Below are 22,633 nucleotides of genomic sequence, written 5' to 3'. Positions count from 1 at the left end.
ATCAAGGATTTTAAAAAATAAACTCACTAAAAATAGTGGGCCTCAACTAAAAATGATGTTGTGGAACGAGTCAAAATTGCGCACTCTTATTAATCCGTGTTTCTCTTTTAAGATGTTTAGAATTGTTGGGATTAAGAGTTTGTTATGATACATAACGGTTTGTTAAAAATACCTGTGTATAGTGTATTCTTGTTTCTGTATAAATATAGGCAAAAGCTCATTGTGTGAAGTGTATTTTAGCTTTGAATAATTATAGGCTGAGGATTATTGAAAAAATCTAATTCCAATTCATTGTTGATATTTCTTTCTCCTGCATTTCACTCAAGAAATGGATAAATATTGGCTGATGTTCATTCTAATACACCCCAACCCCAAGGAATGTTATTGCCCAATTAGGTTATCCACAAACATGGAATTTCAAGACTTGTTTGTGCAATGAGGTACTTTCCTTTCCTGCTTTAGCTATTTTAAGATCAAATCGAATTATAGAACCTGTTGCAGCCAAGAAAATTTGTATTTATAGCCATTTATTACATTGAATGACTAAAGATTATAAATACAATTTTTCTTGGCTGCAACAGGTTCCATTATTCGATTTGATCTTAAAATAGCTAAACCAGAAATAGACTTCTTTAATGGGAAACGTACCTTATAGCACAAATAGGTCTTGAAATTCATTTTTGTGGATAACCTAATTGGGCAATAATCTCTACCTTGGAGTTGGGGCGTATTGGAATGAACATCAGCCAATATTTATTCATTTCTTCGGTAAAATGTAGGAGAAAGAAATATCAATAATGAATTAATTAGATTTTTTCAATAACCCTCCACCTATATTTATTCAAATCAACAATACACTTTACACAATGAGCCTGCGCCTATATTTATACAGAAGCAAGAATACACTATACACAGGTATTTATAACAACTTGTTACGTGTCATAACAAACTCTTAATCCCAACAATTCTAAACATCTTAAAAGGGATACACGGATCAATAAGAGTGCACAGTTTTGACACGTTCCACATCATCATTTTTAGTTGAGACCCACTATTTCTAGTGAGTTTATTTTTTAAAATCCTTGATCCGTTCAGTCGATCCCAACCCGACTCATCTTTTACCATAACTTATCTTTATACTTACTGGAGGACAAAGAGTCCGCCATGAGCCAGCTATTACGGATTGTTTCAAAATACCCACCCAATCCATAAGCAACACAACTATATCCATCTCAGAAAAAATTCAACAACCAAAACTATTCCAAATGGTCTGGGATGATGCACCTGGCAATTAGTGGTCGGGGTCGGTTGATAGCGGGGCTAGATGCCATGTTGGAAAAAGACAAAAGAGACTTACAGATTATGACTGAATTTAAACAAAATCAGCTAAGTATTATCAACAAATCCTAATAGTTATTTTTTAACTATTACGATAATCACTCTAAGCCAAAATGTATCTAAATAGAAGATCAATTCCAGAATGCGGTTGGGCAAATGTTTTGTTGGACCTCTTGAGTTTTGATGATGACTACACTTTAGCAAATATGTGTTTAGAGATTTTGTGCAGGTCGATATCCGATTAATTATGATCGTTGATAGTACCTATGGCTTAGTTCATGGGAATATACATGTCAAAAGGTTTCAAGAGATGCTAGAAGAGTATATCACGTGGGATGTAAAATGGAGACAGAAAGTCTACTGTTCCCAGGTTTGATGTTCTAGCAAGTTGGAATTTGGAGACAGCGCAGTGTTCCCAAACTGAAGTCAATTTACGTTAGCTAATAAATTCTATCTTTTATTTTTTAGTTAATGTATTTAAATTAATTGGTTGCATTAGTTTATTAAAGTTAATTGGCAAAAAGAATTTCTAAAATTCCTTACGTGGTGGTTTCAAGATTAATTCCTTATTTTTAGGAGATAAACTTGGATCTACTAAAAAGTAGGAACAGCAGTTAGGTCTTAATTATTTTTGGATTTTCTGAAATATAATAAAAATAATCTTTTCCTAAAAATAGTAAAAATAACCATTTTCTAAGAATTAGTCAAAAGATAACCGTTTTTAGAATTAGTCAAAAGATAACCGTTTTACTAAACCGTTTTCTAAATATAGCATGAAGTTCCAGCCATTAATTTGGGGAACAGGAATTACTACTGAAGAAACTGCTACTTTAGGGAACAGCGGTTATCAGGGAACAGCGGTTATCAGGAAATAGCGGTTACTGATTGCCTTAACCGTTTGTTTGATTTATTCAAAGGCTGAAGTATTAACCGTTTTGTGATTCATTCAGCATCATTCATTGATCCATGACTAAGGATAATGGGTTGGAATATTTTTCTATTTTTAGAAATTTATTTTATTATAAATAAGCTAACTAGCTCGGTTTTTTAAATGGAGAATTAACGCATGCTTTAAGAGAAAAATAATTTTTGTGCGTTTGATTTTGAAATTCTACAAGTAATATTTTGTGATTTTAAATTGCCAATTAATTCATAATATTTACTTGTGCAACTCTTTGATTTATTTTAGAGAATTTCTATCCTTTTTGTAAGGGATTTTGAGAGTTTATGTAATTAGACTCGGGTGAGTCTAAGGGGGAAGTTAGATAGCTTTTAGTGAAGCTAGAGAGGATTAGCTTATTGTAAAGCTAAGTTTGTTGCTTTGAGTAAAGCAATTAGAGAGTGAAGAGTTGGCCTAGTTGTTTCGCTTCGAGTGAAGTAAGGTGTTTATTGTAATTGTAACTAATTGCCTTAAACATAGTGAAGTTGTTAGAAATCCCAAGTGGTCGTGGTTTTTCCTTTTGTTTAGGCCCAAAAGGTTTCCACGTAAAATCGTGCGTCTCTCTTATTATTTTGCTCTTAGTTTAAGCTTTATTTATTTTGAATAATTCCGCAAAAACAGGGCACAATCGCTTAAACTTGCAACAACAACAATTCACCCCCCCTCTTGTTGCTGTTCCCGTTCCTAATTGAATCAACAATTGGTATCAGAGCCCTGTTCCCAGAAGATCAGGAAACCCTGAGGGCAGATTCTGGTGTTCCCGAAAAATGTCAATTATGAACGAGCGAATGGAAGAAGGGTATTCAACTCAAAGACCGCCAATGTTCGATGGAAAATTCTATACATACTGGAAGAATAGGATGGAGATCTTCATCAAAGCGGAAAATTATCAAGTTTGGAGAGTCATAGAAATCGGAGATTTTGAGGTAACCACTACTAACTCCAACAATGAAATTGTTCCCAAACCTATAACCGAATATGAAAAAGAAGATTTTCAGAAAATGGAATTAAATGCTCTTGCTATAAAATTACTTCATTGTGGTCTTGGACCAAACGAGCATAATAGAATTATGGGGTGCAAATCCGCTAAGCAAATTTGGGACCTGCTTGCTGTTACCCATGAGGGAACAAGTGAAGTAAAACGGTCCAAAATTGATTTGTTAATGTCTAAATACGAGAGATTTGTTATGGAGCCAAGAGAAAGTATCCAAGAGATGTTCACTAGGTTCACCAACATAACAAACGAGCTTGTCTCTCTTGGAAGAATAATTCCCACTGATGAACAAGTAAGGAAGATTCTTAGGAGCCTTCCTCAAGATGAGCGCTGGAGGGCCAAGGTTACTGCTATACAAGAGTCCAAAGATTTTACAAAGTTTAATCTAGAGGAGCTGACTGGTTCCCTAATGACACATGAATTGCATTTGGGAACAGCAGACAGTTCTAGGAACAAGGGACTGGCTCTGGCAGCGGGGGAACAGGACGAATCAGAATGTGATGAGGAAGAGGCTGCTTTATTGGTACGAAAATTCAAGAAGTTCTTCAGGAACAGCAGGTATGCAAATCAAAGAAACAACAAAGAAAGAAGAACAAAAAATCTTGAATGCCACAAATGTGGAAGTACCGAACACTTCATCAAGGATTGCCCAACATGGAAGAATGAAAAGGGCAAGGGAAAGACAAGAGATTCAAGAAGACCATTGAACAAAGAGAATCTTAACAAGACTGACTTTCGTAAGGCCATGATTGCTGCATGGGGAGAAACTGAAAGTGAGAATGAAACTATTGTTCCCGAAGAAGAGGAGACAGCTAACCTATGTCTCATGGCTGCACATAAAGGCAAGGAGAAGCAGGTAAATATTTCTAATTCATTTTCTGACCATTCATTCAATCCAAGTAAAAATGAATTAAAAGAGTTGTTAAAAGAGGCACAAGTTAAACTTGAAAATTGCAATGATAAGTGTCTCAAGTTAGAAAAGGAACTTAAGGTAAGCAAAGACCATGTCTCATACATAAACACCTTTAGACATGATGTCCAAAACAGATTTTTCGGTTTGTTGGACCAAAATATAATCCTAAAGGAAAATATGGAGAGACTTAAGAAGGAAAATGTTATTCTTAACATTGAGCTATCGCAATACAAATTATTAGGCTTAAATGAGGAATTGATAGATGCATCTACTAAAGATTTATGCAATGATTTTCAATATTTAAAAATGAATTCGGAATCCAACCGTAACAACAATAACAATCTTGAATTAAATTCAAGAGAAAAAGGGAAAATCAAAATAACTCCCAAATGGATTCTAGATGCTAAAAGTAAGAAATCACAAGGCCTAAAATATTTTAAGAATAACAAAAGTAAGAAAGCTTACGTTGATCTTCCTAGAGACAGGTACTGTACCTTCTGTGGAAAAGCTGGCCATCTGAAGGAACAGTGCACCAAAAGGGAACAGTATACTGTCTCTAACAGAAACTATGTCGATAACATTCAAATTGATAAATATGATTCATGTAAGATCGACAAGGAACCCAAGAAAGTCTGGGTTCCTATAATTAACAATTAATTATCTTACAGGTCCAAGTGAGGGGGAACAGCTCATGGTATCTCGACAGTGGGTGTTCCAAGCATATGACGGGTGACAAATCTAAATTTCTCTCACTTGAAGCCTATGATGGGGGAACAGTAACCTTCGGTGACAATATGAAGGGTGAGATAATCGCCAAAGAAAAGGTTGGAAGGTCATGTTCCCACGCCATTGATAATGTATTTTTAGTCGAGAATTTGAAACACAACTTACTCAGCATTTCTCAATTTTGTGATAAGGGTAACTCTGTAAACTTTACTTCTGAAAAGTGCATTATTTTTAGGAATGACACTAGAGACATTATTCTTGAGGGAAACAGAAAAGGGAACACTTATGTAGTGGACCTGGACACTGTTCCCAAAGCTAGTCTAACGTGTCTAAGTGTTATAGAAGATGACCCACTTCTTTGGCATAAGCGTCTAGGTCATGCTAGTTATTCATTGATTAATACATTAAGATCTAAAGACCTAGTTAGAGGACTACCAGCTATAAAATTCCTTAAGGATGAAATATGTGATCCTTGTACCAAAGGAAAACAAGTTAGGTCATCTTTTAAACCAAAGAATGTTGTGACCACCTCAAAAACGCTTGAACTATTACATATGGATTTGTGTGGACCTATGAGAATACAAAGCCGGAGTGGCAAGAGATATGTGTTTGTTATTGTTGATGATTATAGTAGATTTACATGGACTTTATTTCTAGTTAGTAAACATGAAGCCTTTAATGAGTTTGTTTCTTTCGCTAACAAAATACAAAAATCTACCAATAATCAAATTGTTCACATAAGGTCAGATCATGGTAAAGAATTTGAAAATTCAAGTTTTATGAGTTATTGCAATGAACATGGAATAAGTCACAATTTTTCCGCCCCTAGAACACCACAACAAAATGGTGTTGTAGAAAGGAAAAATAGAAATTTAGAAGAAATGGCTAGAACTATGTTAATTGCTAGTGGTTTACCTAGAAATTTTTGGGCCGAGGCTGTTAATACTGCATGTTATATTTTAAATAGAGTATTGATAAGACCAATCACTTCTAAGACACCCTATGAACTGTTTAAAGGTGTTAAACCAAATATTGCCTATTTTCATGTGTTTGGATGCAAATGTTTTGTACATGTTAATGGAAAACGGAATATAGGTAAATTTGATGAAAGAAGTGATGAAGCAGTATTTCTTGGCTACTCATCTCAAAGTAAGGCATATAGAGTCTATAACAAAAGAACAATGGGTGTGGAAAAATCCGTTCACATAATTTTCGATGAAACTAACTTTTTGTCAAGTGAACAGGATACAAATAATTTTAAGATAGGTCTTGCAAATCTAGAGGAAGATGATGAAGAATTGAAAGTGCATGATCAAGAAACAGCTGGTGAACAGCCGGTTCCAGCAGAAACAGAAAGTACTGATCAAGTTCAGGAACTGCCAGAACATCAGGAACAGCAGACTGTTCCCAATCCAGCTGTTCCCACAGATGAGCAGAACAATCCAGTAGCTGAACAGAATGTTAATCAAGCTGATGAACCAGAACATGCTACTGTTCCCACAAGAGATTTTGTGCCAAAACCTTGGAGATATCAAAAATACCATCCTCTTGATTTGATTGTAAGTGATTTGAATAAAGGAACACAAACTCGATCTCAAATGAGAAATTTTTGTGCACATTTTGCGTTCCTATCATCACTTGAACCCAAAAATCACGAAGAAGCTCTAAAGGATTCCGAATGGGTTGTAGCCATGCAAGATGAATTGAACGAATTTGAAAGGAACAAAGTATGGCATTTAGAACCCAAACCAAAACACAAGAAGGTAATTGGTTTGAAGTGGGTATTTCGGAACAAACTAGATGAGCATGGAATAATTGTAAGAAACAAAGCAAGGCTCGTGGTCAAAGGGTACAATCAACAAGAAGGTATTGATTATACTGAGACATTTGCTCCAGTAGCAAGGTTAGAAGCTATTAGAATTTTAATTTCTTTTGCTGCATTTATGAACTTTAAATTATATCAAATGGATGTGAAATGTGCTTTCTTGAATGGTTTTCTTGATGAAGAAGTTTTTGTTGAACAACCGCCTGGCTTTGAGAATACCTCGTGTCTTGATCATGTCTATAAGCTTGATAAAGCTCTTTATGGGTTGAAACAAGCTCCAAGGCAATGGTATGAAAGACTATCAAAGTTTTTGATCCAAAATGACTTTATTAGAGGTAAAATTGATAAAACCTTATTCTTTAAGAATAAAGGTTCCAATATATTAGTTGTTCAAATATATGTTGATGATATTATTTTTGGTGCCACAAATAAATTGCTATGTAAAGAATTTGCTAACCTTATGAGCACTGAATTTGAAATGAGCATGATGGGAGAATTAAATTTCTTTCTTGGTTTGCAAATTAAACAAACTGCTAATGGTATCTTTATTCATCAACAAAAATATATAAAAGAACTTCTTAAGAAATATGGCTTGAATAACGCTAAAACCAACCATACACCCATGGCTACTAATGTAAGATTAGATGAAGATACAAATGGAACAAATATTGACCAAACTATGTATAGAGGCATTATTGGATCTTTATTATATCTAACTGCTAGTAGACCCGATATTGCATTTAGTGTTGGTCTATGTGCGAGATTTCAATCTAACCCTAAAGAATCACATCTAACTGCAGTGAAACGTATTTTGAGATATCTAAAGGGAACAGATGATTTATCATTATTTTATCCTAAAAGTGATGTCTTTGATTTGAAAGGCTTTAGTGATGCAGATTATGCAGGAGATCTTGTTAATAGAAAAAGCACGTCAGGTATGGTACAATTTCTTGGCTCATGTTTAGTTTCGTGGAGTTCCAAGAAACAAAACACTGTTGCATTATCAACTGCTGAAGCTGAGTACGTAGCAGCAGCAGCTTGCTGTTCCCAAATGATATGGATAAAGCAGCAGCTAAGAGACTTTGGTATTAAGTATGCATGTGTTCCTATTTATTGCGATAATACCAGTGCCATATGCATATCCAAAGATCCAGTGCATCACTCACGAGTAAAGCACATCCATATTAGGCATCATTTTCTTAAGGATAATGTTGAAAATAAAAATATTATTGTTAAGCATGTAAACACTAACGAGCAAATAGCAGATATCATGACCAAACCGCTTCCAAGGGAACAGCATGAGAAAATGAGATTGGAACTTGGCATGATCAAGCTGCATTAAAGGAAGTGTCATATATGATTCTTAGAGACAAAATAAAAATTGAAAATGATCAATCAACCACAATAAACTTGATTGAAAGATCAATTATCGAAAGGATCAGGTACGCATTTTTTAAAGGTATATACTTTGAATGTTCTTATGATTGCATGATTATTTTGATCAAACGGTAGTAGCATAATATTATCATTTTCTTTTTATATATATTAAAAAAAAAAAAAAGAACACATTTTTTCCCAGCAATTTTTTTAAGGAAGTAGGAGTTGAATCATCATAATCCTTCACTCGCCTTGCTCCACTTTCACAACGTCATTTCATACCCAGTATATTTACTCCCTCACGTTACATCTTTCACTTCATAATCATTACCCTTTCCCTTTCACTCAACCCTAAACCGTCATTCTCTCCATTACTCTTTCTTTTCTCTCTCAAAACATCCATGAAGACCAAGAATCAGAATCCTAAAATGAAGCAACCTGTACCTCTTCAAGTCATCTACCCATCTTCTCACACCCCTAAGCCTAAGTCTTCATCAAAAGAACAGGAGGGCACCCCCATCTCCCCGGAAACACATGCAGGTAGTAAGAGAACAAGAGGATCCAAGACACCTCTAACACGTTCTGTCAAGAAAATCAAGGTAACCCACTACTTGAACGCTGAGGAACTATCTAAAGAAATGTCAGTTGGCTTTGGCCTCGACAAAGAGTGGTATGAGACTACAAACTTTCCTCAATTTCACAAAATTCTACAAACTCAACATTGGGAATCACTTATGGGCGATTACTGCTGCAATCCCATTTACCCAGAAATTATGCGTGAGTTCATCTCTAATTTTTCTATTCATGATGGAGTTTGTTCTAGTTCAATTAAAGAAATTGAAATTGAATTTGATAGTTTGACGTTAGGAGAGTGGCTAGGAGTGCCAGCCACTGGTTTTGATGTTTACTACGTTGGGTCTAAAATTGCGTTTTCTGGAATAGATGAAAAGGATGTTTGGAGATGTTTAGGCGTTAGGCAAAAGAGAGGTAAAGTGAGTCACAATGTTTTGTCCCCCTTACACAAGTTACTCTACAACATTGCTCGAAGGTTTATTTTACCACGAAATTCAAAACGTAGTGAGGTAAGTCTTCGAGATGCCACTTTGATTTACTGTATGGTGAACAATATAAAGATTAATTTTCCTTCCTTGATGATTTCACATTTAAATGATTGTATAGCCAAAAGATGTATGGTAGGCTATGGTGGTTTGTTGTCCTGGATTTTCTCCAAATTTGATGTTCCACTTGGTGATTATAATTTTCCAATGGGTCCCAGTAACATGATAGGTGCAAAATGTTTGAGCAATTTGCGCCTTCAATTAAATGAGGAAGGGATCCTTGAAAATGCTGTGGAACAGGTTGAGATTGATTCTGATGATGAGGAACAGGAGGAAGAGGAGAAGGAGAAGGAAAAACAGGAGGAAGAAGGGAAGGAAAAGGAAGAACAGGAGGAACAGGAGAAAGAAGTTGAAAAGGAGGAACAGGAGAAAGAAGGAGCTGGAGTTAAGGAACAGGAGGTTGTTCCTTCTGATAAGGAGGAAGAAGACAAGGGGATGGGACCTGAAGTTACTCTTGATGATGACTCTAGGGCTGAACCCAGTCATTTTCCCTCACCAAAGCCAACCACTCCACCATCCCATCATTTCCTATCACCACCACCTGTTCAACCGTTTCAAAAACAAAGCTTTGATCAGACAACCATTCCTACTGCTCCTTTATACTCCATTCTCCTTAATTTGATGATTTGCAGGATCGCTTCTTCAAATTTCAAGATGAAATTCGTGTTTCCTTAGCCTCATTAGCTGACCAGATGACTCAAATGGAGGCTCGTCTTGATGCTAAATTGGACACAGTGGAGGTGGAAACAGAATATATTGATGAAGATGCTCCTGCTTCCTAGTTCTCCTTTAATATCTTTTATGTTTCATTGCTACTATCTCTGTCACCAAACAATTTCTTTGTCTTTAGTACCAGCTGGGGTACATATCTTAAACATTGTTAACTTTGTTGAACCTTTTTACATATGCTACTAACTGTTAGGTTTGATTAGTCATTGCTTATCATGCTTGCATTCATTGTGTTCTTTTAATTTGTGCATCCTTATTCTCTCTTTGACTATAACTATATGTTTAGTGTTGTGGTTTGATTGCTTATCTTCTTTTTGAATGATGTCAAAAGGGGGAATATTTGGCACAAACTTAAATAATGCTTGAGCATGTTTGAGATCTAGTTAAATCTATTTTGTTTTTCTTATGGATTAAGGTGCTGGTTTGTTTTTCTGATGTTTGTGTTGCTAGTTGTTTGTTGATACTCATTGACACTGAAACTAGGTTTCTCATTGCATTAAGGTTTAAGATACTGATTTCTGGTTTTGTTTAGTTGTTTCTAATTTTCTAATTTTTTTTTTTTTTGGTTTATGCTAATTTCTTTTAGCTCTGATTATGGATGATTATGGATTAAATCTACATTTTTCTCATTGTTTGATTTTATGCTGAAATAATATAAAGTTGTTGTTTTGATTATTTCTAGAGTAACTGGTATCATGATATTTAGTTAAGAAGAGTTGTTTTGATCTCTAACATACTCTTCAACATTGGTTTACTCTATTTTTTTTTAAGTTTGTTTGAAAGTTTGTCATCATCAAAAAGGGGGAATTTGTTGGACCTCTTGAGTTTTGATGATGACTACACTTTAGCAAATATGTGTTTAGAGATTTTGTGCAGGTCGATATCCGATTAATTATGATCGTTGATAGTACCTATGGCTTAGTTCATGGGAATATACATGTCAAAAGGTTTCAAGAGATGCTAGAAGAGTATATCACGTGGGATGTAAAATGGAGACAGAAAGTCTACTGTTCCCAGGTTTGATGTTCTAGCAAGTTGGAATTTGGAGACAGCGCAGTGTTCCCAAACTGAAGTCAATTTACGTTAGCTAATAAATTCTATCTTTTATTTTTTAGTTAATGTATTTAAATTAATTGGTTGCATTAGTTTATTAAAGTTAATTGGCAAAAAGAATTTCTAAAATTCCTTACGTGGTGGTTTCAAGATTAATTCCTTATTTTTAGGAGATAAACTTGGATCTACTAAAAAGTAGGAACAGCAGTTAGGTCTTAATTATTTTTGGATTTTCTGAAATATAATAAAAATAATCTTTTCCTAAAAATAGTAAAAATAACCATTTTCTAAGAATTAGTCAAAAGATAACCGTTTTTAGAATTAGTCAAAAGATAACCGTTTTACTAAACCGTTTTCTAAATATAGCATGAAGTTCCAGCCATTAATTTGGGGAACAGGAATTACTACTGAAGAAACTGCTACTTTAGGGAACAGCGGTTATCAGGGAACAGCGGTTATCAGGAAATAGCGGTTACTGATTGCCTTAACCGTTTGTTTGATTTATTCAAAGGCTGAAGTATTAACCGTTTTGTGATTCATTCAGCATCATTCATTGATCCATGACTAAGGATAATGGGTTGGAATATTTTTCTATTTTTAGAAATTTATTTTATTATAAATAAGCTAACTAGCTCGGTTTTTTAAATGGAGAATTAACGCATGCTTTAAGAGAAAAATAATTTTTGTGCGTTTGATTTTGAAATTCTACAAGTAATATTTTGTGATTTTAAATTGCCAATTAATTCATAATATTTACTTGTGCAACTCTTTGATTTATTTTAGAGAATTTCTATCCTTTTTGTAAGGGATTTTGAGAGTTTATGTAATTAGACTCGGGTGAGTCTAAGGGGGAAGTTAGATAGCTTTTAGTGAAGCTAGAGAGGATTAGCTTATTGTAAAGCTAAGTTTGTTGCTTTGAGTAAAGCAATTAGAGAGTGAAGAGTTGGCCTAGTTGTTTCGCTTCGAGTGAAGTAAGGTGTTTATTGTAATTGTAACTAATTGCCTTAAACATAGTGAAGTTGTTAGAAATCCCAAGTGGTCGTGGTTTTTCCTTTTGTTTAGGCCCAAAAGGTTTCCACGTAAAATCGTGCGTCTCTCTTATTATTTTGCTCTTAGTTTAAGCTTTATTTATTTTGAATAATTCCGCAAAAACAGGGCACAATCGCTTAAACTTGCAACAACAACAATTCACCCCCCCTCTTGTTGCTGTTCCCGTTCCTAATTGAATCAACATGTTTTAAGATTGTATGATGGTATTTTGTTGCTATTTTAAATTTGATTCGCAATGGGCTTCTTTGTTTGGGGATTTTGGAGGTTTTAGTGATATACTATGCCTTTCAAATTCCAGAATGACGTTGGGCAAAGATTTCGTAATTAAAGATTGTATGATGGTATTTTTTGATTCCGTTGCTATTTTTAATTTCCTTTCGAATGTAGATGATTTGTTGTGAGTTTTAATTGCTTTTGTAATCTTGTTGCTTTTGAGAAGTAGTAATTTATTGATTTTATCCCCTTTATCAGGTTGTTAAATTGGTTGATATGTGTTAGATTAGAACATTTTGTTGTCAGTAAGCTATGAAAGCCGGTGAGGATGCTAATGGTTCAGCTGTTCCAGCCGGTGAGAAGATAGATATCGGCAAAGAAGTGTCTGCTGTGAAGAAAGGTGGTTGCTGCTCCAATTGAGTAAGGTATAGGCTGAGCTCATTGAAAAAATCTAATTCCAATTCATTATTGATATTTCTTTCTCCTGCATTTCACTGAAGAAATGGATAAATAGTGGCTGATATTGCCCAATTAGGTTATCCACAAACATGGAATTTCAAGACTTGTTTGTGCAATAAGGTACGTTTCCCATTAAAGAAGTCTTTTTCCTGATTTAGCTATTTCAAGATCAAATCGAATAATGAAACCTATTGCAGCCAAAAAAAATTATATTTATAATCTTTAGCCATTCAATGGTAATAATGAATGGTTAAAGATTATAAATACAATTTTTCTTGGCTGCAACAGGTTTCATTATTTGATTTGATCTTGAAATAGCTAAACCAGGAAAAAGACTTTTTTAATGGGAAACGTACCTTATTGCACAAATAAGTATTGAAATTCCATGTTTGTGGATAACCTAATTGGGCAATAACATTTCTTGGAGTTGGGGCATATTAGAATGAACATCAGCCAATATTTATCCATATTTCTTGAGTGAAATGCAGGAGAAAAAAATTTCAACAATGAATTGGAATTAGATTTTTTCAATAACCCTCATCCTATATTTATACAGAAAGCAAGAGTACACTATACACAGGTATTTATAACAAACTATTACGTGTCATAAAAAACTCTTAATCCCAACAATTCTAAACATAACGTACTTTTATACTTAATGGAGGACAAAGAGTCCACCATGAGCCAACTATTACAGATTGTGTCAAAATAAACACCGAATCTATAAGCAACACAACGATATCCATCTCAGAAAAAATTCAGCAACCAAAACTATACCAAATGGTTCAGTATGATGCACCTAGCAATTAGTGGTCGGGGTCGGTTGATAGCAGGGCTAGATGCCAAGTTAGACAAAGACAAAAGAGACTTACAGATTATGACTGAAATCAAACAAAATCTGCTAAATATTATCTACAAATCATAATAGTTATTTTTTAACTATTAGGATAATCACTCCAAGCCAAAATGTATCAAATCATAAGCTAAAAAACTGTCAATTGACAGATATTAAAGGAGAGTAGCGATCGGTGCTAAAGAACTCCACTCTCAAGCCTCATTCTAAGTCTTATTTACAAAGATTAAAAAATAATGCGACTGAATTTTCACAAACTCAAACAAAATCAGCCATTTATTATCAATAAATCCTAATAGTTATTATTTGACTATTAGGAACTCAAAGTCTAAACGTATGAAATTATAGGCTAAAAAACTGTTTATTGACAGATATTAAAGGAGAGTGGCGATCGGTACTCATGAACTTCGACCGACTCTCCAAGCTTTATTCTAAGTCTTATTTTGTAAGACATACAAAAGATTAAAAAAAATTAAATTATGACTGGAATTTTACAAAATCAAACGAAAACAGCCAAATATTATCAACAAATCCCAATAGTTATTTTGAAACTATTAGGATTATCACTCTAAGCCCAAATGTATGAAAATCATAGACTAAAAAACTGTATTGACAAATGTTAAAGGAGTGTGGCAATCGGTCCTCAAGAACTCCGACCGACTCTCCAAGCCTCATCCTAATTCTTATATTGAAAAGTATACAAAAAAAAAAAAAAAAAATGACTGAAATTTACCAAATCAGCCAAATACTATCAACAAATCCTAAGTTGAATAGAAGAAAGGTATAGAAACAAATGTATGAAATCATTCACCGGAAGAATTTGGGATGAAGAGAAACGGCTTATGTAAAATGATAATATAGGTTTATGTAAACGGCTTATATAGTCTAATTTCTAGGGTTTATAGTATTATATGTTGCTTATGTAAAATGGGCTGAAATTATTCATTGTACCAAATTTGATACACTTCATATACTAACACAAAAAGTATTTTTTTTAGACGGTTTTACTGAGACGATTTAATATAGATTGATCCAATTCTAATTTAAAATAAGGTTATTTAACAACTTAATTCTTAAAATAAGCTTCGTGAAAACTTATTTCCCAAAATAAGCGTCCGTATATCCAAGCCTAGCCTCGGGTAAAATCGCTGTTACTAACAGCGAAAAAGGAAAAAAAAAATTAAAATTACTAACAGCGACTTTGGCCTTTTTATTTTTCCAGCTTTCTTCTTCCTCAGTTCAGTTCACGGTTTTTTTTTCATTTGCAATACTTACGATTTCACCTTCTTCATTCCACTTTTCTAATCAACTTCAATTCTTCAACTAAACTCATCAAACTCCAAGTTTGTACCACTAATTAGTTTTGTCATCTTCCTACATCGACCTAAGGTTTTTTTTTTGTTTTTTTTTTCCATTTTTGGAATATTAGGGTTTGTTGAATTTTAATCATCTTTCACATTAATGTAGGTTCACAAGCTTGCATTTTACTAATACTTGTTGATCTACAGCTAATTGAGGTATGTTTTTATTATAAAATTTTTCATTTGGTGTTGATTTTAAAATGTATGACATGTATAGTGGTCATTTACACTTAAACTCTACGAATATGTCGAATGTAGTTTTTATTTACTTTGATCTTTATAATTAAAAGTTTGTTCGTGAATTTTTGTTCAATTGAAAATGTATAGTGGTCATCTATTTATGAACATGATGATGATGTTGATTTTGTATGTGTTGTTGTAGAAATGGATTCATTTCGTGTGACTGTTGTATGCTTTTGGAATGGTTCAATTCGATCAACTAGTAACAATGTTAAGTATGTTGGGGGAAGACTTAAACTGTTTGCATGCAACTCATACATGGATTTGAATGAATTTAAATATTTTATATGCTCTAAGATTGGCATTGATACTACAAGAAGTACTGGTAATTTAAGTTTTAAGTACAATCTGAGTGGAGATTTGTTAGCTTTTCCGGTTGAGGATGAGGAGGCTATAGATGCAATGTGGGAGTATTCAAGGTTTACCCCTAGTCCTTCTTTAGAGTTATATGTAGAAGAGGTGCCCCTAGGGAATGAAGATATCAATGTTGTGGAAACAAATGCATTCATGAATATAATTTTTTCTGCTCCTTTTCAAACGCCCTTCCCTACCCAAGAAACCCAAAATTCCTTTATGCCATCTTCCTCTTGTCCTTCTAATGAACCCAATCAACTTTAATTTCAATTATCAAATGATGATACTTTTAATTTAGAAGATACAAATGAGCCTTGGGATGATGTTAATAGTGAGAGTAATGAATTCGTTGAAGCTCCTTCTGAGGACGATGTGGGTGTTGACGAGGAGGCTCTAACTAATGACATGACCTTAGGAAACATTCCAACAATCGTTGCCCCTACACCCTATGCACTGGTTCCCCCTCTAGATGAACACATTGAGGACAACTCTTGGAGGTCTTGGGATTGTGATACAACCTACACCTACGAAGGAGAGTTTCAAAAGGGTATGATGTTTGATAACAAGGATGCGTTGTTGGACGCTGTTAGATTGTATCATATTCGTAGGAACGTTGAGTACCGAACTGAGACTTCAAATCAAACCGTGCTCACCTTGAAGTATAAGAGAGGGTGTGGTTGGAGGCTTAGGGCTAGAAAGAGCTCCTATTCACCATCATAGGAGATTGTTACGTATAAAGGGAAGCATGGGGGTTGTGTATTAAGTACTGAAAATGTGTCAGCTGGGCATATTCATTTGACATCTTCCGTGATTAACAATCTTATTAGAAATTGTGTTGCTCAAGACCCATCAATTAAGGTCTCTGTTGTACGTCAAATGGTGAAAGACTAATTCGGTGTCGAAGTGACCTATAAGCGGGCACGGTGTACTAAACAACAAGCCCTTCTCTCCATCTATGGTACATGGGAAGATTCTTATCCTCTTCTTCCACGCTTCTTGAAGGCACTGCAAATTTCAAACCCCGGGATCGTAGTTGAGTGCTTCTTTAAGGAAGATAATGATGTCGGTGTGTATGTCCGTCCTAGTATTAGAACTTTCCAACGCGTGTTTTGGGCTTACCAACCTAGTACGGGAGATGGCCCAAGGCATACTTCTAGCCACGCAGTTTCAACACTTCATTCCGGAAGTGACTGCGCCCCACACCACTGCGTACGAGTACGAGTCATCTCCTCATCACCCCGACGTTCATCTTGAGGAGGTTGACTTAACGTGCTCGGACTACGGTGTCGGGTCCTCACAGGGTGCCACATCATCACATTATCAATCACCTCCCCTACCCGAGCGTCATGCGACGACTTCTTACTATCGTAGGAGGCGTTGTAAACCGTCACAGTTAGACAGGGTACAGGAGGAGGATTAGCATTAGAATACTGTTTGTATAAATTGAACATTTGTACATACTCAATATTTGTAACATTTGGTCTTTTGTGTGTAAATTGTAACATATATGTAGATGTTTAAATTTTTATCGTATTATCACACGTTTATTATGATTGAAATGATGTTAAGTACTCAGACTTTTCGGCGATGAATCATTCCGCCAAGAATGCAGTATGAATTTAATCAAAAACAAGCAGACAATCATATTCAAATAGGGATGTTGCTATCGAACATTCAACACAATTTCAATCATGTTCAACAAATCCATATCAAATTACATACTATTCGTTAAGTTAACAATAAAGTTATTAGATATCATCGTCGGAACAAGCCATCTAATGCAATGTAGAAGCACAAACCATCTCCACCGTTTTATTTATGGGAAATCATTAGCAATAATAGATTATGACAATTAAAAAAAGGAACGTGGTAACTCTGAGGTTTTGGATTTTTCATATGGTAACCAAAACTTTTAAAAAATTCACATGGTAATCCTAAGGTTTACCAAATTGTTTCACCGTAACCTTTTTGCACATAAAAGCGTTAGCAAACTGTAATTTCAAAGCTTTAAGGTGTTGTATGCCTATTTATGCGATTCACCATTTCAAATGCCATCAGTTTCAACCTTTTCTTCCAAAACATAAACTCCAACTCTACCATCTTTCATCCAAATCATATTTTTCCCTCAAATTCAATGATGGTAGAGTTAGGGTTCATGTTTTGGAGGGAAAAGGTTGAAATTGATGGCATTTGAAATGGTGAGTTACATAAATAGGTACCGCAGCCTTAAAGCTTCGAAATTAATGTTTGCTAACGTCTTTTTGTCCAGAAAGGTCACGGTGGTACAATTTGATATACCTCAGAGTTATCGCATGGATTTTTTAAAAGTTTTGATTACCACGTGGAAAACTCAAAACCTCAGGATTACCACGTGGAATTTCCAAAAAAAAATTAACAAAAAATTGTTGAAATTGAAATCATATCCATATATACAATCTACAAATACAATGTATCAAATTCCTTAAAACTTTAACCCTAATTAATTGTTTTAACCCTAATAAAATGTGATGAAGAAAAAGGAAATACCTTGCATATTACAAAAATTAATAATAAAATCTTTCTTCTACTTGTATTGGTACGTGGTTCAGAAGTGAGTTTTGAAATTTGCAAGGAAGGAACTGAAGAATTAACACAGGTTTATTTATTTGTTTTGATAATTGATTTCGGCCATCAACACATTCGATTCAAAATGTATAATTTATCCCAAATTTAAAGAAAAAAATATATACTTTATTACATATTTTAGGGTAAAGGCAAAAAAAATAAAATTAATAATTATATAACAAATTATTTATAGGCATTAAAGTAGGAAAAATCCTAAAAAAAAGTTTCACTGTTATAACACCTTAATCCCAAATTTAAAGAAAAAAATATATACTTTATTACATATTTTAGGGTAAAGGCAAAAAAAATAAAATTAATAATTATATAACAAATTATTTATAGGCATTAAAGTAGGAAAAATCCTAAAAAAAAGTTTCACTGTCATAACACCTTAAGATTTTAATGATGTGATTATTTAATATTATAATAACTTTTGGAGATTTTATAATTATATTAAATTATTTTAAGTTAATTTTAGTAGATTTCTTTCGTATACGAATATAAATATTAACACATTTATACAAAAAATAAATTGCGATTTCTAAAATATAGAGGTTCGAATTATATGATTATAATCGTATAAAAAATGTATGAACAAACAAATGTAAGTTTTTCTTTGTTGGGCTTTGTGAGAAAGTTAATCTAGAAAATAAATAAATAAAAATAACAAAATGAGTTAGGGTTTTTAAGTGAGACCAAACTCTTCCCTAACCTAAAGGAACCACACGCCTCCGCTCCTCTTTCTCTCTCCCTCTTCCTCTTCTCCCTGTGACACCATACCTACTCAAAACTCACGTCTGGAGCCTCCCAACAGCACCACCAGCCTCCCTCACAACAGCCAGCAGCAGGAAGGCTGCGTCTTTCCTCCTACACGGCAGCCAACAACAAGAAGGTTGCGTCTCTCTCCCTCACAGCAGCAGCGAGCTGTAGATCTCCCTACCACCAGTAGCTCGGCTGCTGTGCCGCCAGCAGGGGACAGTCCACGCGACTCCTTCTCCCCCATTACGCACAGTGAGTCACCACCACCACAAAAACCACCTACATCCTTGTCCATCTCCTAGTTTCACCCTTGTGAGCCATCCTTTACTTCCCCATTTAATTAGTTTCTTGTTCTAATTAGAATTTACCAAGTTTATGTGTTTTGGGTTGATTATGTATTGATTTTATTAAGTCTTATTGTGGTTAATAATTAAAGAGGTTATCTTTGATCAATGAATTAATTAGGATTTAATTTAGGGATGAAATTTTAATGGTATGTGCTCTTATGTTATATATTGGTGGTGATATGATTGATTGGATAATTTCACAAATTGTTTTAAAGCCTAGTTGTACTAGCTATGATTATGATAGATTTAGTTGGTAGTTGTACTAGTTTTGTGTTTTGAGGGTGTTTTATAATTTCATAGATTTGTAGAAGCTTTGAAAATGTGATTTTATTGTGAATAGGTGATAGTAGTTGTTATAATTGAGAGTATTAGTTATAAAAAGTGGTGTTAATTGTCACTTGTATTATAAGGATGATGGTGGATGTCGTTTATATTACTAAGTATTATTGTTAGTTAGTTGTGGTGTGGTCGTGGTTATTAGAGTTGAATACTATCATTGTTGAAGTAGGTAGAAACCATCGTTGTCATTATTGTCGCAAATTATTAGAGGAAGTGTTTCTTTTCATGCCCTTTGCCATCATGAGTAATTTTGTATGTTGTAGTAGATTATATCACAACTTGAGGTTATCACTAATATCAACATTGTTAAATATTATTAGTATTAATGTTGTTGTACAAGTGTTATTAGTTGTGACATTTCATGGTGATGTGGTCTTATAACTTAAGTCTCATAGGTTTAAAGAAATGATCATAAAGTACACTTTGTTGCTATGAAGCTCATTTAATCGTTGGTTTAGTGGATGTGAAAGCTTCTTTGATTGTTGAATTAATGTCATAACTTATGAGCAAGTATAGATTGAATATGTGAATTGGTTTATCATGCGTCAAATAGTTGGAAGTTACTTTGAATGGGTGAATGATAGCTTGTTTAAGCGTCTAGATGTTTTTAGATGGAGACAAATAGGCTTATTAGTTCTACTCCTAATTTATATAGGTGCTCGCTTCAGAAAAAAAGGAAGGTAGAACTTTAGTTGGGTGATTTTTTTTGTGACGTTTGGTCGTGCAATGACGCTAACAGGTACGTACACGCAGTAACTAACCCTTATATGTAATTTACTTTTAGACATTATTGTTTATTGTGATAATATGCATTGTATCGAAACTATGAGGTACTAGCGAGTACAGTTTGTGTAAGAGCTACCGATTATGAAATCCTTGCACCCAGAATAGTTGAGATAATGAAAGTGTTAGTAGAAGGCGGGGACTATCCCCTTATTTATTTAAGAATTGGATTATGTCTTACTTGGAGTTAGAATGACTCTTTTATAGGTGAATTTCGTATTTTGTTTGAGTTACTTAGTGGGTTTTGGCGTTTTGCTATCCCAGGCATTCATTGATAGTAGAAAGTGGGAGTTATTCCCATTTGATAAAGCATTAGATTACGATTAGTTAGCGTGATTCTTCTGGATTATGTCCGGTTGATTTTAATAGTCCCTTAGGTAAGATCCGACGGGATCACTGTATGGGGGTATGAGCATACTTTTGTCATTGGGCGTCGGGTGGCCGATACCGCCCCTTGACCGAGGTGTTACCATGCGGGCCTTGCAAACCCCAATATGGTGGCCTCTTTAATGGATTGGTGCCCCAGTGTCGTATTTTTCTCAAAGGTAGGATCCGAGAGGGTCAGCTGGAGGGGGTATGAGCTCATACTTTACCATGGGCGCCGAGTGGCCGATAACGCCCTTGGCCTTGTCACTATGCCATGAAGTAAAGAAAAGATCCAATGAAAGAAAGTTTATTCATTGATAGAAAGCTTACACATTGATAGAACGTTTACTCATTGATAGAAAATTTATTCATTGATAGAATAGTTTATGGTAGTGAGAAGTGCGTCCAAGTTAAGTTACCTTAATGGAGTTACCAATCCCAAAGATAGACTATGGCAACACTTACTTTAGGGTAGACAAGCTCTATAAGCTCATATGTTAGGTAGTCTGTGCCTTGGTTGAGTTGATACTACGCGCGTTTTACAAGAGTTGATGTTTTGAGAAGAGGAATGTGAAGACTTGCGTTCTACCCGAAATAAATGGTTCGGGTTGGAAAGGACGTAATGTGATTAAGAAGTATAGGTGGATGATAAACGATTACCATTTGTGTTTGTATCTTATGTAATCATCTTATGTTGTTGTATAACATAATGTTATCTAATAGGTTGGCCTTATTATATTTGATGTTAGATACTTACGTGTGCGTGTTTGTGTTTCTGTTTGATTGTTGATGATTTTGCTATGATTGTCCTGCTTTGACACATTGGCCTTTTGGTCTGATGTTGAGCAACAGGAGGATCATAGACAGACATAGCAGGTATTTGAGCTTCTTTTGCATTGCATTAGGGGAGAGTAAAGCATAACCTGTGTCATACCATTATCTTCTGATTTTGTAGCTCTTAGTTATCTTTTGTAAACTCTGCTTTGTATACGTTTTGTTATGAGGCCTTGTATCCTCCTTTGCTTATTTGTGTTTTCCGCTGCGTAGTTTATAACTTTGTATGATTTTAAAGAGTTAACTCATTTAAAACGCAAGCGTTAACACTGGAACCACGATCCATGCTTGGCATGTTGATTTGAGAAGCCGACGATGAATCATTCCGCCGTGGTGTGAGATTTTCAAATGATGCCTTAGATTAGTTTAATGTTTTTATTGTGTTAATTGTTCTACCACATCTTCGATTTTTAGTAGAGATGCTGCTGAAGTTTCTACTCACATTTATAGTTTATTATTATTTTATTTATTTTTATTTTAATGTAACACTTGAATTTCCTTCAGTCCTTTGCGGTTTTGGTTCCGTATAAGGGGTCGGAAATTTAGGGGTGTTATAGATATACTTCCTTTATTCCATCGTACTTGATTTGACTTTTTACGTGATCTATTGTATTATTTTCTTTATTTTTATATACTTCTATATGTTAATTATGTATATTTAGAAATTATAAAAAAGTTAATATTATGAAAGAATGCCTATTAGACGATCCAAACAAGATCTCACTTCATTATATTTTTTCTTACACATTAGCATCAATATATGAATAAGCTTAAGCAATAAATAGTGTTAATGACCGTAATATAGAGAGTATTTTAGAACGGAAAAAGTAATATAATAATAATTTATGAATGACATACTAAAAAAGACAAAATTAACAATAAATTTATGAAAAATCTTATTCGCAATAAACCATCTAATGCAATCACGTGGAGGTGGAAGCAGAAACTCAAAACCACAAAAGGGAAATAATTAAGAATGATAAATTATGACAAAAATTAATTAATACTCATAATAAAGATTAATTATAATTATTTTTCCGAATGATTTGGCTAATGAA

The 22,633-nt window shown here is 34.3% G+C and overlaps 1 protein-coding gene across 7 annotated transcripts in view; it reads left to right on the top strand.

The window, feature by feature from the left end:
• LOC130811114 (uncharacterized) overlaps positions 1-21,910 on the top strand; it is a 30,325-nt gene extending 8,415 nt beyond the window's left edge. For 3 of the 7 annotated variants that reach the window (XR_009041112.1, XR_009041111.1, XR_009041108.1), the window contains one exon: positions 15,056-15,301. Coding sequence is in view for 1 of the 7 variants with exons in the window: in XM_057677289.1 (XP_057533272.1) it covers positions 15,334-15,807 (474 nt within the window). In the remaining 6 variants the exon portion in view is untranslated. Of the gene's footprint in view, positions 1-13,044; positions 13,316-15,055; positions 15,302-15,331; positions 17,406-20,247 lie in introns of those variants that run through there. The other 4 variants (XR_009041109.1, XM_057677289.1, XR_009041110.1 and 1 more) reach the window with 3 other exon arrangements.
• Positions 21,911-22,633: the final 723 nt, after the last annotated feature.

This window comes from Amaranthus tricolor, chromosome 4 (assembly GCF_026212465.1).
Source record: "Amaranthus tricolor cultivar Red isolate AtriRed21 chromosome 4, ASM2621246v1, whole genome shotgun sequence".
Taxonomy (NCBI): Eukaryota; Viridiplantae; Streptophyta; class Magnoliopsida; order Caryophyllales; family Amaranthaceae; genus Amaranthus; species Amaranthus tricolor.
This window is presented reverse-complemented; position numbering and strand designations above follow the sequence as displayed.